We start from the raw sequence: 17,286 nt of genomic DNA, 5'->3' as shown, positions 1-17,286 counted from the left end.
CCAGGTTTGCCTGTGCCCAACAGAATCCCTCTGGGGGAGGTCCCTAACTACCTGTGAAGGGGATCCCTCAGGAATGTTTTTACCCATCACCTGGCTAGGGCAACTAACCAGGCAATCCTCATTCTTTTGAAGGGGGGGTTCTTGTGGACAGGGGCCCTCTTGGGGTCCACTGGCCTCCCTGACCTCTGCAGCCCTGGGCTGACTGAGGCAGGGTAGAGAGAGGCAGGCTACCTGCACCAGACTGGGTCCCACCTTGGAAGGGGCCACTGACATCAGAGGCTCTGCCAGGCCAGGCCTGGCTACCTCTGGGGCAGTTCCTTCACAAGGGGTGAGGTCAGATCCCTGAGGAGGCTGACCTTTTCCTAATGTCTGGGGAGAGGGAGACTTTTCTTCCTCCCCACTACTCTCTGTTTGTGTGGAGTGATCCATAGTTTCAGGCTTCACTACACCTATATCAGTCTGAGTATGGGCTGAGACCATTACAGCCTTGCCAACCTTTTCAGGAAGGCACTCAGTTTGTGTTTGAGCTGTGACTGTCACAGCTCTGCCAATTGCTACAGGGGAGTCTGTCTGTGCCTGGGCTGTGGCTACCACTGCCCTTCCAACCTTTTCAGGGAGGAAAGCTACTTGGACAGGGGTTGTGACTGGCACAACCCCACTACCCTTTTTGGGAAGGCCTACCATTTTAGAATGGGTGTCTTGTTCAACTCCAGCCCAAGCTGAGAGTTCTAAGTCATTCCCCAGTAAGCAGTCCACAGGCAAGGTTGGAGACACTGCCACCCTTTTAGGGCCAGTGACACCTCCCCAGCTGAGACATACCTCTGCCATGGGATGACTGTTCTGCTTGCCATCAATGTTAGTTACCTGGTATGAGAAACCAGGCAAAAGCTGCTCAGAGGGAACTAGCCTATGGGCCACCATAGTGATGCTAGCTCCAGTGTCTCTGTAGGCCTCAGCTTTTCTACCATTGATGTAGGGTTCCTGTCTGTACCTACCCAAAGTGTTGGGACAGGCAGTGAAGTTGGCAAACCCCATGCCACCATCACAGACAAGAGTAGCTGCTGTAGGGGAATTGGCTAAGCCAGGATCCCCCTGTGTTCCCCAAGAAAACCCAACCAAATTTTTGGGGGCACTCCCACCACCTGGGGGATTACTGCTGACAGTAATAGGTGGTGTGACAGGAGTAGTTGGAGGAACAGTTTTGTTTTTAGCCTGTGGACAACTGCTGTCAGTTTTCCAATGCCCAGGTGTTTTACACACATGGCAGTAAGGCTTTTTAACTGTGGTAGAGGAGGGAGCTTGGGACCCACCACCCTGTGTGGAGTTTTGGGGCCCTGAGGAAGATTTCTCTTTTGCTTTATCCCCACCCTTCTCTTGAGGCTTGGTGGTATCTTTCTTTTGGTCACCACCCTGATTTTTAGGCCTAATCCTGGTCCTGACCCATTTATCTGCCCTCTTTCCCAATTCTTGGGGAGAGGTCAAATCTGAGTCTACCAGGTGTTGATGGAGAAGCTGGTTCTGACAATTACTAAGGATCTGCTCCCTCATAATCAAGTTGTACAATCCTGTATAGTCCTGCACCTTGCTGCCATTTAACCAACCTTCCAAAGCCTTAGTGGCACAATCCACAAAATCAGACCAGTCCTGTGTCTGTGTCTTCTGGGTGTCTCTGAACAACAACCTATATTGCTCAGTGGTTAAGCCAAACCCATCTATCAGAGCACTCTTCAGGACTTTGTAATTGTTTGCATCCTCATCACTGACTGTGAGGAGCTTGTCTCTACCTTTGTCAGAAAAGGAGAGCCACAAGATAGCTGCCCACTGACTTTGGGGTACCTGCTGTACTTTGCAGGCCCTCTCCAAAGCAGTCATCCATTTGTGGATGTCATCCCCATTCTGATATGGGGGGACTATCTTGCTTAGGTTTCTATGGTCATAAGACCTATCCCTATCTCTAGGAATGTTGCTGCCACCAGTGGGTTCTGACCCACACAATTTTTGCTCTCTAGCCAGAGCAAGCTTCTCTTTGGCAAGGGCAATTTCTTCCCTCTGAATCCTCAGATTAGCTTCCCTCATTCTGGCTTTATGCTCCTTTCTCTCAGGTGAAGTCATTCCTCTGTGAGAGGAAGCATTAGAGATGCTAGAAACATGGGAGTGGATGGATTCCCTTGAAGGGGATCTGTCCCTCCTGCTTCTCTGTGAATGCCTACTTGTGGGTCTGTATGGGGGGACCCCATGCAAACTCCCATGTAAACTTAAGTTAGCCTGGCTAAGTCTTCCTACTTGGCCCTGGCTGTCTACCTCTTCCTCTGAAGTCCCATCTGACTCATCTGTGGTGGGTAGACCCTTATCTACAGCTATGGCACCATCCCTGGCAGCTCTTTCAGCATCATAGGCCTCCAGAAGCTCCACTAGCTGTCTAAGGGTAGGGTTTGCACCCTGTTTTATTCCTCTGGAGGTACACAATTGTCTCATCTCCTGGAATGTGAATGCATCATACCTAGAGGGAACCTGTCTAGGATTCTCCTCTCCTGAGGGAGCATCAGTGTGATCTCCATCCAGGGGCATGATTCTAGTGAGGGTGTGGTGTGTGCACCTACCTACACTAGTTGTATCTACTAAACCTCTCTAGTAGTTGTAGTCAGGGTGTGTTACTCCCTTCAACCTACAACTACTAAGTCCAGTAGGACTTAAGTATTATAAACTATGTACTATGTACCTAGACAATATCTGTGTGATCTTTCAATTTAGTATCTCAAGATTACAATGGTATTACAACAGCAAGCTCAGATCCCAACCGCTGCTCACCAATGTGAGAAGTTGGCCTGATGTATGATGTCACTAGTTATAGTGTACACCTTATATCAGTCCAAATACCCTTATGGTGATTGGTTGTAAAGTCAACCTTATAGACCAGCTATCCTAGTGGTAGCATGGACAAGAGCAGTCTTAGGCTAAACTCTGAATGGCATGTGAAGCCAGCTGTGATACCATATATAATCCCTTGAATACCAAATGAAAGGACACCACAACAGATATATATATATAAAATAAAGTGTATTTATTCTAAGCAAACCCTCAGCACTCTTTATGAGTTTAGAGGTAAGTACAACACCGTCTTATTAATGCATACAGTAAGTCACACAGGTAAGTAATACAGTTAGGCCCTAGGGGCCACGCAAACCATATACTAAATAAGTGGTATAAGAACCACTGTCACGGAAATAGAATAGGCCTAGGCCTAGGGAATCGCTGGGGCAACACTACACTAGCGTTAGTTAGGGAGTGGGAGGCCCACGGGATTCGTGTGCAGAGTGGAAACACTCACGCGTAATGCGTAACAGTCAATAGCAATGTTACAGTTTAGAAATAGATAGATTTAGGACACTTCCGGAGTAGCTAGGAAGTTGAGACTTGAAAACTAGACACTAGGATAGTCACTATCCTGATGAGCACCGGAGTACCCAAGTTACCTAGCCCACAGGCTGCGGGTGCATAGGGGTGAAGATGCGTCGTTTTCGTCGTCGACTCCTATGGATGCCTGAAGAAAGATGCTGACAGGCAGTCAGGGGAGAGTGTCCGGTGGATCCCAAGCCTGGGATCAAGAAGAGAAGAAACCTGCAAGCAGAGGGGACAGAGTCAAGGTCACTAGCCAGTGACCACGTGGAACCAGGAAGGAACCAGGCGATGTCGTGAAGAGTTGCAGGGGAAGGTGAAGCTTGTCGCTGGAGCCAGGAGGACCAGGAAGCGTCGAGGACGACCAGGACCAGGAGGCGAGCTGTCCCACGAAGGCTCTTGCTGTCGGCGGCGTCGAAGTTGGACTAGGACTCACCAAGCCTTGGCAAGCGGAACCCACGAAGAACAAGGGACTTGCTTCTGGTGCAGACCAGGAAGGTCTGGGGTGCTTCTTCTTTGCAGAGAAGCGGGAGCCAGTCTGGAGGAGCCAAACCAGCGCAGAAGATTTTAGGGAGCGTCGTCACAAAGGCCACTAGCCAGCGGGCAAGCAACCGGACAGACGCGGCAAGCAGGAAAATGCTGAAGGGCCCCACGCAGGACTCGTGGAGTGTGGGGGGCTGGTCTTCGGTGCAGATGGTGCTTGGGGTTGGGGCTTCTCAATCCCCGGTGCACAACTTCGAGGGTACCTCAGAAGCTGCGCTGTAAGTTACTAGCCACTTTTCCCAGGTAGCCGGTCCCACGTCGCTCGTCGCCTCCACGGATCTCAGCTCTGCTGCAGATGTGGATGAGGGTCGGAGAAGTCTGGAAATCAAGGCTCTGGTCGGGCTCTGCAGTCGGTTCCTCGTCGAACGTTTCACAAAGCAAAGGGTAGTCACTTGATGGTGCCTGTTTGCACAGGGTAGCCACTCCTTGGCTACAAGGGAGATTCTTCAGTCTTCTTCTTTCGTCGGATGTCGAAGGTCCAGAGTTTCTGTTCAGTTTTGCAGGTTCAGGATAATCTAAAGTCTTGAGGCCCAACTCCCACTCTTATACTAATCTGGGGGGCTGGGATACCTGCTAGGTCACGCCTTATGGGTGGGACCTGGGAGGGGGTGGTTACACCCACTTCCCTTTGTCCAGTTTCGCGCCAGAGCTGGGGCTGGAGTGCCCCAGCGCCGGTTTGAACTGGACTATGCAAGGAACACCTTGTGTGCCCCAGGCATGTCTCATTCCTTTCAGCCCACCCTGCCCCAATACACTAAAGGCTGTCTGGGGAGGTGCTAGCACCTCCCCAAGCAGGAAACCTATTGTCCAGGCCTCCCTGGCTGGGATCACTCCCAGCTGCAGGAGGTCAGACTTGTGTCGTGGCAGCAGCATCCATTTTGTGATGCTGAGGCTTTGGTCAGAGGTTACACAGCAAAGTATGATTTTAACATGTCTCTCCCTCTAGAAGGGAGGAATAATATCCTCATCACCAGAAATGGTATGGGGGTATTATTCCAAAGTGTTAGACACCTTACACGACATGTTTTGATACAGCCCAACCATAGTTACCATAACCGTTTAAGATTATAAGGCACTTTAAGAGTATATGGTAGGCTATATCATAGAACAGCTATAAGGACATGGTTCCGAAAGCTGCAGACAGGCTCAGCTCATGCTAGAGCACCATCTCACATGTTACCAAGCACTCTGCCTCCAGGATTGTTAAGGCCTGCCATAGGAGTGACTGATAGGTACACATGTGTCTATATATAAGGTAGGTATAGGAATACTACACCTAAGCAAGGGGTGATTACACGACCTTGCCCCAGCTGAGTGATCAGCCAGTTGTGTCTGATTGGAAGGCCAGACCAGGGGTGGCATAATACATGCTGCAGCCCCTGGGAGGCCTAGGGTACACCTATGCCCTGGGTACCTAGGGTACACTGTACAGGGTCCAATAAGGTGATCCTTACCAATTGGGAATGTACCTAGGGTACATGGAATCCATTTTAAAGAGAGAGCAGACAGCCTGAGACCCTGAATGGCAGGATCTCAGGCCAACTAAGTCGAAAAACCAGCTAGACACTAGGCAAAAAGTTGGGGGTAACCATAGTCAGATATCCACCTTCCTACACTGGTCACCAGGTTTTTTTGTGTTCCTACATTGGTAGCTACCAAAAGCATGAATGGTTTATTTATCGTGTTTTGTTTGCTTTGCAAAGTAAAGTTTCTCCCTTCAGAATGACAGTGTTGTCAGTGACACCACAGCTTGCTGGGTCTATTGGCCTGTGGAGAAGGGAACCATGTACACGTTTGCATAAGACAGGTGATGGGTGACCTTAAGGCTACAGCGGTGACCTTATGTGGACAGGTGCCACAGTGTAGACAATTTGTGCAGTTGGGCATTCCTGCTTCTTTTAAGACAACTATTTTGTTAAGGGTCTGTAATTATATCTCTGGGGGAACTTTCTGCAACTGATGGATGAAATTTGAAAGATTGGGTCAATGACTAAGCATACAGTAAAGTGCCACTCAAAAGTGTCACACAAGACACGTGGAAATGTCACATAAAAGACTGAAGGCTTGGCAGCACTGGTTTTGGTATTGTCCACAAGACGTCTTTTGACGACAGACCGAGGCCAAATAAGGCCGAGGCCAAATAAGGGACAAGTGAAATGGGTGATCTGAGCTCTGATTACTGTGGTCAATCTCCATCTCCATTTTAGTAACAATATTTTGAGTTAGCCATTCCAGCAGTAACTAAGTACATGCGCTGCACAGCCTTTAGTTAATCCTCTTCCTTGTGCCATGCAGTCCATGCACTTATGTCCTGTGTTTCGTTCCTTTCATGCGCTCTCACTCTCCTGTTACTGCGACTCCCATTCAGTTGTTGTAGCCATCTGTTGGAGATAAGAGCTCAGCCTGAAGTGAACGGACTACATCTCCCGTGAGTCCTGGGTGCGCGTGACGTCACTGCGCCTCGGCGCGCCTGGAGGGGGCGGGGCTAGTGCCGGGAGGGTTGCACCGGTCTGTGGGGCCGGCCTCAGCTGAACATGGCGGAGTGGGAGAGTTTGGAGCTGGTCGCGGAGCATGAGCGCATCCTGCGGGAGATTGAGAGCACCGAGGCAGCCTGCATTGGACCCACGCTTAGGTGAGGGCACGGAGGGTACCCCCAGGCCACCTGAGGCAGAATGGAAGGCTTGGGTTTGACCCTGTGAGTGGAAGAGGGTCAGAGAGCGGTGCACAGGTATGAGTGCTGGCAGGCTGCACAGGACAGGTATGCGGGGAAATCAGAGGCAAGTGTACCTCAGAGGCAGGCCAATGGCAAAGGGCAGCTAGGACATGACGACAAAGAGAACAAAGAAAACCAATAAGTCCAGACATTAATTCCATAAGTAAATAGGGTGAGACAGAATCAGGGCAGGCAGGCAAGACGGGGCAAGCAAGAGCCACTGAGGCAAGGAAGGCATGTGCAAATAACAGGTGAATTAGTGCACAGGCCAAGTACAGAAGAGGTTCACAGGAGTATTACTAATGTGTTGCAAATGTTCAGAGGAGCGGTGTATTAGAGCAGGACATGCTTTCTATGACAACCTGTCCTAGACAGATTGTTACAGGAGCGGACAATCCATGTGCAGTGCTGCATGGCAGGCTGGCAAATGTTGACACTGCTACAGTGTCACAAGTTAGGCTACCACAGGTAGAGTGCCTTAGAACAAGCTGACATAGGTAGAGTGCCTCAGGACAGGCTGACATAGCTCTGTGCCTCAGGACAGGCTGACATAGCTCTGTGCCTCAGGACAGGCTGACATAGCTCTGTGCCTCAGGACAGGCTGACATAGCTCTGTGCTTCAGGACAGGCTGACATAGGTAGAGTGCCTCAGGACAGGCTGACATAGGTAGAGTGCCTCAGGACAGGCTGACATAGCTAGAGTGCCTCAGGACAGGCTGACATAGCTAGAGTGCCTTAGAACAAGCTGACATGGGTAGAGTGCCTCAGGACAGGCTGACATAGCTCTGTGCCTCAGGACAGGCTGACATAGCTCTGTGCCTCAGGACAGGCTGACATAGCTAAAGTGCCTCAGAACAGGCTGACATAGCTAGAGTGCCTCAGGACAGGCTGACATAGCTAGAGTTCCTCAGGCTGGGCCGGCCCAGGCAGGGTGCCTCAGGCCGGGCAGGCCCAGGCAGGGTGCCTCAGGCCGGGCCGGCCCAGGCAGGGTGCCTCAGGCCGGGCCGGCCCAGGCAGGGTGCCTCAGGCCGGGCCGGCCCAGGCAGGGTGCCTCAGGCCGGGCCGGCCCAGGCAGGGTGCCTCAGGCCGGGCCGGCCCAGGCAGGGTGCCTCAGGCCGGGCCGGCCCAGGCAGGGTGCCTCAGGCCGGGCCGGCCCAGGCAGGGTGCCTCAGGCCGGGCCGGCCCAGGCAGGGTGCCTCTGGGCAGGCAGCCTGCGGTCGCTGGTAGAATGCCTCTATACAGGCAGCCTGCGGTCGCTGGTAGAATGCCTCTGGGCAGGCAGCCTGCGGTCGCTGGTAGAATGCCTCTATACAGGCAGCCTGCGGTCGCTGGTAGAATGCCTCTGGATAGGCAGCCGGCGGTCGCTGGTAAAATGCCTCTGGACAGGCAGCCGGCGGTCGCTGGTAGAATGCCTCTGGACAGCCAGCCGGCGGTCGCTGGTAGAATGCCTCTGGACAGCCAGCCGGCGGTCGCTGGTAGAATGCCTCTGGACAGCCAGCCGGCGGTCGCTGGTAGAATGCCTCTGGACAGCCAGCCGGCGGTCGCTGGTAGAATGCCTCTGGACAGCCAGCCGGCGGTCGCTGGTAGAATGCCTCTGGACAGCCAGCCGGCGGTCGCTGGTAGAATGCCTCTGGGCAGGCAGCATAGAATGCCTCTGGACAGCCAGCCGGCGGTCGCTGGTAGAATGCCTCTGGGCAGGCAGCATAGAATGCCTCTGGGCAGGCAGCCGGCGGTCGCTGGTAGAATGCCTCTGGGCAGGCAGCATAGAATGCCTCTGGGCAGGCAGCCGGCGGTCGCTGGTAGAATGCCTCTGGGCAGGCAGCCGGCGGTCGCTGGCTGTTCGCTGGTAGAATGCCTCTGGGCAGGCAGCCGGCGGTCGCTGGCTGTTCGCTGGTAGAGTGCCTCTGGACAGGCAGCCGGCAGTCGCTGGTAGAATGCTGCTGGACAGGCAACGTAGAATGCCTCTGGACAGGCAACGTAGAATGCCTCTGGACAGGCAACGTAGAATGCCTCTGGACAGGCAACGTAGAATGCCTCTGGACAGGCAACGTAGAATGCCTCTGGACAGGCAACGTAGAATGCCTCTGGACAGGCAACGTAGAATGCCTCTGGACAGGCAGCCGGCGGTCGCTGGTAGAATGTCTCTGGACAGGCAGCCGGCGGTCGCTGGTAGAATGCCTCTGGACAGGCAGCCGGTGGTCGCTGGCTGTTCGCTGGTAGAGTGCCTCCGGACAGGCAGCCGGTCGCTGGTAGAGTGCCTCCGGACAGGCAGCCGGTCGCTGGTAGAGTGCCTCCGGACAGGCAGCCGGTCGCTGGTAGAGTGCCTCCGGACAGGCAGCCGGTCGCTGGTAGAGTGCCTCCGGACAGGCAGCCGGTCGCTGGTAGAGTGCCTCCGGAGAGGCAGCCGGTCGCTGGTAGAGTACCTCCGGAGAGGCAGCCGGTCGCTGGTAGAGTGCCTCCGGAGAGGCAGCCGGTCGCTGGTAGAGTGCCTCCGGAGAGGCAGCCGGTCGCTGGTAGAGTGCCTCCGGACAGGCAGCCGGTCGCAGGTAGATTGCCTCCGGACAGGCAGCCGGTCGCAGGTAGAGTGCCTCCGGACAGGCAGCCGGTCGCAGGTAGAGTGCCCCAGGACAAGCTGTCGCAGGTAGAGTGCCCCAGGACAAGCTGTCGTAGGCATAGTGCCTCGGGAACAGGCTGTCGCAGGCATAGTGCCTCGGGAAAAGGCTGTCGCTGGTAGAGTGTCTGAGACCAGACTGTTGCTGGTAAAGTACCCGTAGCAGTCTGAAAGTGCTAACAAACCTCATGTAGCTCAGCTCTGTTGCTGGCTAAGTATCTCAGGACAGGCTGAAGCTGCTAGTGTTCCTGAGACTAGACAGAAACTAACTGGTTAAGTGCCTTAGGTTAAGTTCATGGTTGGGGAAGTGCACCTCAAGACTTACTGCTGATAGAGCGCTGTGGGACAGGCTGTTGCTGGTGGAGCTCTGTGGAATGTGCTGTGAGGCAGGCTGTTGCTGGTGGAGCGCGGTGGGACAGGCTGTTGCTGGTGGAGCGCGGTGGGACAGGCTGTTGCTGGTGGAGCGCGGTGGGACCGGCTGCTGCTGGTAGGAAGCTATGGGGCATGCATAGGCTACTGGAGCTCCACAGGTTAGTTGAGGGGAGCTCTGGCTGATGCTCCTAGAACACTGAATCTCAGCCTGGCGCTGTTGGAGTACTGATTGCCAGGCTGGTTGAGTGCCTTAAGCCGGGTGGATGCTGATGGACTGCCACAAACCATGCAGTGTAGCGCCCTGGGTCTGACTGGTACTGAGGGAGCATTACAGGTCAGGCTAGCAGTGGGGATCCACAGGCCCAGCTGGCTCTGATGGAGTCCCACAGGACAGAGTGGCTCTGGCTGAACTCCATGGCTCAGGATGGAGCTGGTAGAGTTTCACTGACTAGGCTGACATTCGTAGAACACCCCAGGTTAGTCTGACTGGCTGAGTGATTCTGGATGGTAGAGAGTTGCATGATCACATGAAACACGTAGAGAGCAACAGCACAGGCTGAAATGGGTAGAGGCATAGACAAGCAGCAATGGGTATAGCCCCAGGCTGGCTTGAGTGGAGAAGAGCCACAGGGCTGGCTGAAACCAGCAGAGTACAGGGGTCCAGATTAACACAAATGGAGTACAGCAGGGCATGCTGAATCACGTGGAGCGCCATTGAACACGCTGTCGTGCCTAAAGTGCCTACGTAAGGGCTGACATGGATAGGAGCCATAGGACGGGCTGACATGACTAGAGCACCCGGGGCAGGATTACACAGAGTGGTAGATGACAGTGACCCCAATAGAGTAATGATGTGGTTAGGTTGCCTCAAAGCACTTTCATACAGGTAGGGTATAATCGAACAAACAGGTTGTGAAAGCACAATACGAGATGATGACGTGAGGAAAGTGATCTGAGTAAAGCAACACGGGACAGGTTGATGTGTAAGCCAACTCTGGTCAAGCTGTGACAACTAGAGTGCCACAAGGCAGGGTGCTACAGGCAGAGCACAGGAAAACAGGCCATGCTAGTACAATGAGCCTTGGGTAGGTGCCATGGGGCAGGCTTGTGCAGGGGAGTCCACTGTGCAGGTTTATATGTGCAAAGTGCCACGGGCACTCCTATTCTGTGGCAGATGGGGAGCCGCCACAGAATAGACATATCTGGGTAGTCTGACAAACAGATTCACTTATCACAGTAAATGCACTAGCACATATTTTAAAGATGTTCACGAAAGTGACATGCACTCAGGGACACCAGGTGTTCTATTACATCTTTAAGTTTCTTTATTTGAGCTGAGATTGTTTTCCAATGTTTAAGTGGTACATTACGTTGTGGCATCACATCTGTATGGGAGAAGTCGAGTTCTAGACAGGAGATGGGAAATGTGAAAAATATGGTAGAATTGCGGGTACTGTGAGTAGCAGCCCTGGGGAGCTAGTTTATGTTCAAACATTTTAAAGAAAGACAAGCCGCCTATAAACCGCTTCAACCCACTAGTGTTGCTTGACCTCCCACTAGTGTTGCTTGACCTCCCACTGACATGGCCAGCGGTATGTGTATGCGGATATTGTCTTTTTGTTACTTTCATTTGGACCCGGAATGATTTTCTGTGCATTGCTGTATTGTAGAGGAACCTGGATTGGTATTAATTTCCATTTTGTTACATTTGCCCTTGCCGAGAGACCATGTCCTCTCTATCCCTTTTGCTTGATCTTGACAGCTTAAGACACACAATTGATGGACGGAATGCAGAACAAATCAAAACATTCACCCCAAGTTGGATGGGTATGCCCAGATGGGTATGCCCAGACGTGGGTCCTGTGCTCTCCATGCCACTGGAATCAAGCTATCCTGGCTGAAGAGGGGTGAAACCCCGAAACTGGTCCTAGGATGCTTGGTTCCAGTCCAGGGAGGACCTGGCTTGGCAGTTCGGGCTGGACTGTTCCCATGAGGCACAGGGTCAAGAATGATTTGCATATGGCTGGGTTCAAACTGGAATGGCATGGTGAGCAAAAAAATGATGGATTTAGGCCCAGATCTCTGTGCTGGGGTGAATGTATGACATTGTTCTGCCTTCTGTCCATCAACTGTTGTTTTTGCATTGATCTTGACAGCGGTCAGTTCTGTTTGGTGATGGAACCTGGTACCTTGTGCAGTTGCTGAGCATTTTGTCCGAATAACCTTTATAATTTGTGTGAAGTGCCTTAACACGAGCCTTTCTCTAATTGGCATATGTCAATGTCTGATAACCATTTTTAAGGTTACCGGGCTTCTGATTGGTGGGACTTCAGCTTATTTATGATTGTTGTTTATTCTTGTAGCTGTGGTTTTCTTTTCTTATTCGCATTATCAGTGCTATTTTTTTGTTGATGTGTAGACCAAGTTTACGCAAATAATAATTCTATTCAGGCCGTTGTATAAAATGTAAGATATCACTGCACAAACAGGAATGTTTTAGATATTTGTGGTAAGAATCATCAGGTTGCTGTAACACTGCTGCAGAGCAAGAGTGTTTTCAAATCTTTAGAAGGGTTTCTATGCTTCTCATCCCCCCCTCACCCCCAAAGCTTTGCATTAAATGTAATCGGAAATATCCACAAATAAGTAACCCAGTAACTGCCGCCCTACATCTTCCATCACTTTTACACATGGCACAGTCCACACATTTCTCTGAATTCACATGTATCACTTTTCTAGTTTATTTAGATTGTTGGTTCATAATCTTTGCAGAGCTTCTTTTACATGCTTTTAATGTTCATGGAGAAGATATAAATAAATTGTTAGGTATATAATAAAACTATCCAAGAGGCTGCATAAAACATCTACCGTATGCTAAAAACGAATCCGTGCTCAGCACAAAGCCTCCAGCGCGACCTCAGTGCTTCATAAGTGCAATCTTTTTACTCACAACGATAACACGTTTGTACCAGTTGGAGGTTCCAAAGATATTTAATTTGGTAAAAGTTCAAGGTTCCAAGTGATCCAGTGAATAGATAAACAATGGTAATAACTATCTACTCTTAACAGATTTATTATTTTACACAGCGCTGATCCACACTAAATCACAAATAAAGTGTTGTTGTCTTGAAGAATGATGGTGCCCCTGGTGGAGAGGTGAAATGCTCGGTGGACCTCTTTATAGAGTTTACTAGATTTAGTTTTTCAGCATTTCTTGCCTGTAATTATTCTGTGTAAATCATTCCATTAATTTTTTCCCTTGCTATCTGCTTATCTTTATGATAATCTTGTCTGTGTGTCGTAGTTAATAGTTTCGCCTCTGCGAGTCATGTTCAAATTCATTTATAGTCTTTCGGAAGCTAAACAGAATCTGTTCCCACAGTGAGTACACGCTTACTGGCTGTCTTTGGATCACTTTTCAATACAGGATCTTCCATCTGCTCAACACGTTGCACTGCCTCAGGAGATGCCAGTGCTCCTTAGTTTTAAGAATGATGTAAAGGCGATCTGGGAGTGCCAAGCTTAGATCAAATACTAACGCATCAGTGCCATCAAATGGTGATTTCTGTATGGGCCTGTAACCTGTACTTTATTTTTGGAATGTGATAAGTGATAAAGGCTGGGGCCTTTGTGGAGCTAACCTAGGCTCTAACTACCTTCCGTCCAACTAAAGGTTTTTGATGGTATTTAAAAAATGTGTTCATAGAATCCCATGCTGCTCAGGAATTTTAATAACTTAAATTATTTTAATCAATATAAGGGTTTAAGTCTTGATTTTGGAACTCTTACCCAATTGCAGCCAAGGTATGGGTCATTAGATTGAGCAATACAGACAAATTTGGTGTCAGTTGCCCTGCTGGTGCACTGGCTCCAATGCTTAGGAAACTATACACAGTCCACCATATAAAAACTGTACCACTGGCAAAGAGGACATCGCCATGTAAGAGTAAAATAGTTTTTTCAGATGCATCTGTTCTTCTGAACTTTTCAAATAACATCACAAATATAAATAGTACCATATCCGCGCTAGTTACCAAAACACCACAGTAGTTGTATTCTTGTTTTTACAGTGTAGTTTATCTGTAGAATGTCTCATAATTCTCCTATACTCATAGTACTATCACTCTCAATCTAACCCTAACATTCCTTGGCTGCTTCACTCTGGCCTTTTAAAATGCGAAGCTTTGCAGCTGAATATTTCATGTCCATTTTGTGGCACAGACAACACATTCCAATACTTACCTTCTGCTATGCACCTCTAATTGTGCATACATTGGTCACATGGTACTGCACCCTGCAAAGTTGGAGTTATTGGCATTATACATGGCAGTCTTTTACCAAGCCATGTTGCAGGGTGCAGTACCATATATGGGCAAAAGAGGTCCCTTGTGGCCAAAGGAGGTCCAATTGGACCTCTTTTGGCCACACATGGTACTGCACCCTGCAAAGTTGGAGTTATTGGCACTATAAATGACAGTTTTTTTTAACCTATATATGGCCAAAAGAGGTCCCTTGTGGCCAAAAGAGGTCCCATTGGACCTCTTGTCGTCACATATGGTACTGCACCCTGCAGAAGATATGGTAAATCTACCCTACCCATAATGCATTGCATGCAAGACAGTACCACAAGTACATTCAAATAGCCATGTCCATATATGCAATTAGTAGTATTGAAATGTGACAAAATAATTATTATATTCCGGATTAGGTTGTACTCTGTATGGAGCAGATGAAGGGACATTTATAGAGATCTCATGTAAATATGAGATGTGCTAGTGAGTAAAGTAACCACTGCCAGTCTTGCTTAGAACAAGTGTGTGTCTTGCCTGAAGCCCTTTAAGAAAACAGTTCTCTGAGGCTGTAATGAAAACCTAGGGAGTAACAAAACATGTAACAGGGGGTGTCCTCATAGGAGGTTACAAGAAGAGACAAGGCGGTACTAAGGAGGGACTACTAAGCCTAATTGACCATTGAAAAGCCACCATTTACAAAGGACAGGGACAGGACCAAATTAGAAAGATGGGTGGAAAGTAGGGGGGAGCTTTATGCCCATACTCTGAATACAGCATGTCTCGAAGATACAGCGCAAGCTCTCCCTAAGCAAGACCAAAAAAGGTCTCAAATTCTTTGATGTTGCTCTGTTTTGATGAGGCGTTAAAGCTTCAGTCCCTGGGGGCAAGTTGTTTTTCTCATATCTGTTTAAACCTCACTAACAATCGTGTTGTCTTGATATACGCTTGCTAAAGCTGGAAGGGAATAGTGGAACTTTACTTTGATGAGTTTGTTTCTTTGTCGTCTTCTAGGATAGTTAATCCCAAAGCATTGTCCATAAGTTTCTATATCCTCCATTTCATCTTTTCAGGTGAGACAGAAATGTGGTATTGCCCCCTATTTGAGCTTTGTTGTGAGGGAGCATCCCCCAGTGCATAATGTGAAGTGCAGGCGGTGCATTGGTTGCACACACATTTGCTTGCCTCAGCCGGGCCAGCTTTTTTGACTACCTGCCCAAACCCTCATCAATCATGTAGAACAGGTTGAAGGTAAATCCTTTAATGTGGAGCAAATCTTGTGACCCAAGCTTGGATGTGGGCAGGAGAGTTGGATACCCATTAAGTAATAAAGTTCAGATTTTTTAATGCAAGTTTCCACAACTGTGTACTGCTGTTGGATCACCACCCAAGTGCTCCGTGTAATCTGAATGTGTTGTCCCTTCTCAGGGTACTGGCGAGTCTACTCTTGCTGGTTTTGGTATAAGGCCTGTAGTTATTGCTCTGCCCCTCTGTCTTGTCGCGTCTAGTTTATGGGAACCACTACCACAGTTCTCCTGCTTTGATACACAGAGATGTCTTAATTTGATAGTGATGGCTTCTCAGATCTTGAATGTCTTTTGCTCCAGAATATGACTCCCACTGCTATCTTTCAATAAGTTTCTGTGTAAGTAGTCACTTACACACTTTGAAGCATTATAGGGGGTTCACCCTCAGTACTTCTGAGCCAATAAGCCTTCTATGAGTAGGGCACTCTTCGCCTACCCTGCCCAGAATGAAACACCGTGTACTCTGCTCACTGTCATATATTGCAAAAACGCACCAAGAACCCATTTTTTTCATTTAATTTTCTTCTTAATTTTCCCTATTTTTATTGTGTTTTATTTTTATTATTAAATGATTTTTATTGATTTTAGTAAAGTAACATCTGCATGACGATTCAAGCTTACTTTTGACATTGTAGATTAGCAATATAATCGAATGGCATAGGTAGGGGCAAAAGGAGACACTCCGTTAAATGACATTTTTGGGTCCATTTTGCTGGTGGGCTTGCTGCTTCACTCCGCAGTGCCGTTTATTGTGCATTCTTAAACACAATTCTTTCTTCATCCTTTGTTATAGCTAAGTGGGAGTCAAGTACTTATTGAAAAGTTGCTGACAACTTTGCTGTTGAAACCTCCTGGGGTAGAACTTCATTGTTGTCCTTACATAATTTGGTGGTTAGTTACTTGTGGGGTCGAAAGTCACTCCTTGACGGGGGGGGTTGGTTTAGGCTAAAAAAGCATTAGCCTGCATGTCTGTGTGCTAAGTATACAGGGGATTTGCACATGTAGTAAGCATGGCATAGAGAGACTCCTGAGGCTGCGTCTCCCTTCTTCGCCCTCCAGAATGGAAGCAATGCCTGGGCAAGACTCCTGTTTACAAATTTGAGTTCCTTTGTAGGTTGTAGTGAGAAGAGGAAGACACCCTAAAGCAGGCTTATTCCACGAGCCACTGGTAGCTGTCCAGCTACCTGTACGTAGTGCTCCTGTGTACAGTCCAGTTCACTAAATTTGAAGCTTTTGCTTGGCTGAATTAATGTAATGTATATCAACAGTGAAATGTGTGCATTTGAGACGATAATGTGGGGATTCTTAGACCTTGGAGGCTTGTTTGGAGAAAAATGGTTGATTTGCAAAAATATACTTGAAGCTCATATTTAAGGGATACATCATGTTGCACTGGGTGAACCTTATTACCAGTGTTATTACCTTTGTGGCAAGGGTTGCAGCTGTGGCTGGCATGTATTACCCAGGTAAAGGGATTCCAAATTGACAAAACATTTTTTACGTTGCTTTTCCTAACCCTGCCTGATGCACTGAAGTAATAGTTGCTGGCAACCCTACACTGAGGTGACCACTGCCAGTACCATCCTGCATAGGGCGGCCACCAATGTAAACTTGTTTGTCATTATCACAACGCTAATAATATCAGCGCGCAATGATTTTCGGTGAGCATAAATAGCTCTTGCAACAGAAGAGGTTGGAGATCACTGCCTTAGAGTTTTTAAGGCCTAATAGGTGTACAATTTGTTTCCCTTGCTTCTGAAACACACCTGCACACCAACTTTTCCCAGGGCACCTCCCTCAAGTCTGTTTCAGCAAACACTTGACTCTGACCATTGTTTTTCAATTCTATTGAATGTCAGATGAAGATTTCACAGGTATTGATATTAACTTTTCAAAAATATCCACTTCCCCGACTGCCTACAATCCTTTGTGGTGGCCTTACTGCCGTATACAGATCTCCCAGGTACTACTCCAAGCAGTGGGGCTTGGGTTTGCTGGTTGCAATAAACGCAGCTTGTGAGTTGACTGGTTTGGATTCCCATAAGACTGAAAAGG

General features: G+C 49.1%; 1 protein-coding gene across 2 annotated transcripts in view; it reads left to right on the top strand.

Annotated features, from left to right (window-relative positions):
• Positions 1 to 6,438: 6,438 nt before the first annotated feature.
• Positions 6,439 to 17,286, top strand: part of EXOC6B (exocyst complex component 6B) — a 1,605,823-nt gene continuing 1,594,975 nt past the window's right edge. For both annotated transcript variants that reach the window (XM_085642756.1, XM_085642755.1), the window contains exon 1: positions 6,439 to 6,571. In XM_085642756.1, the coding sequence (XP_085498882.1) occupies positions 6,474 to 6,571 (98 nt within the window). In that variant the 5' untranslated portion in view covers positions 6,439 to 6,473. The remainder of the gene's footprint in view (positions 6,572 to 17,286) is intronic.

The sequence above is a fragment of the Triturus cristatus genome, chromosome 2_2 (assembly GCF_964204655.1).
Source record: "Triturus cristatus chromosome 2_2, aTriCri1.1, whole genome shotgun sequence".
Taxonomy (NCBI): Eukaryota; Metazoa; Chordata; class Amphibia; order Caudata; family Salamandridae; genus Triturus; species Triturus cristatus.
The sequence above is the reverse complement of the archived record's forward strand: the minus strand, read 5'-3'. Positions and strand labels throughout refer to the sequence as shown.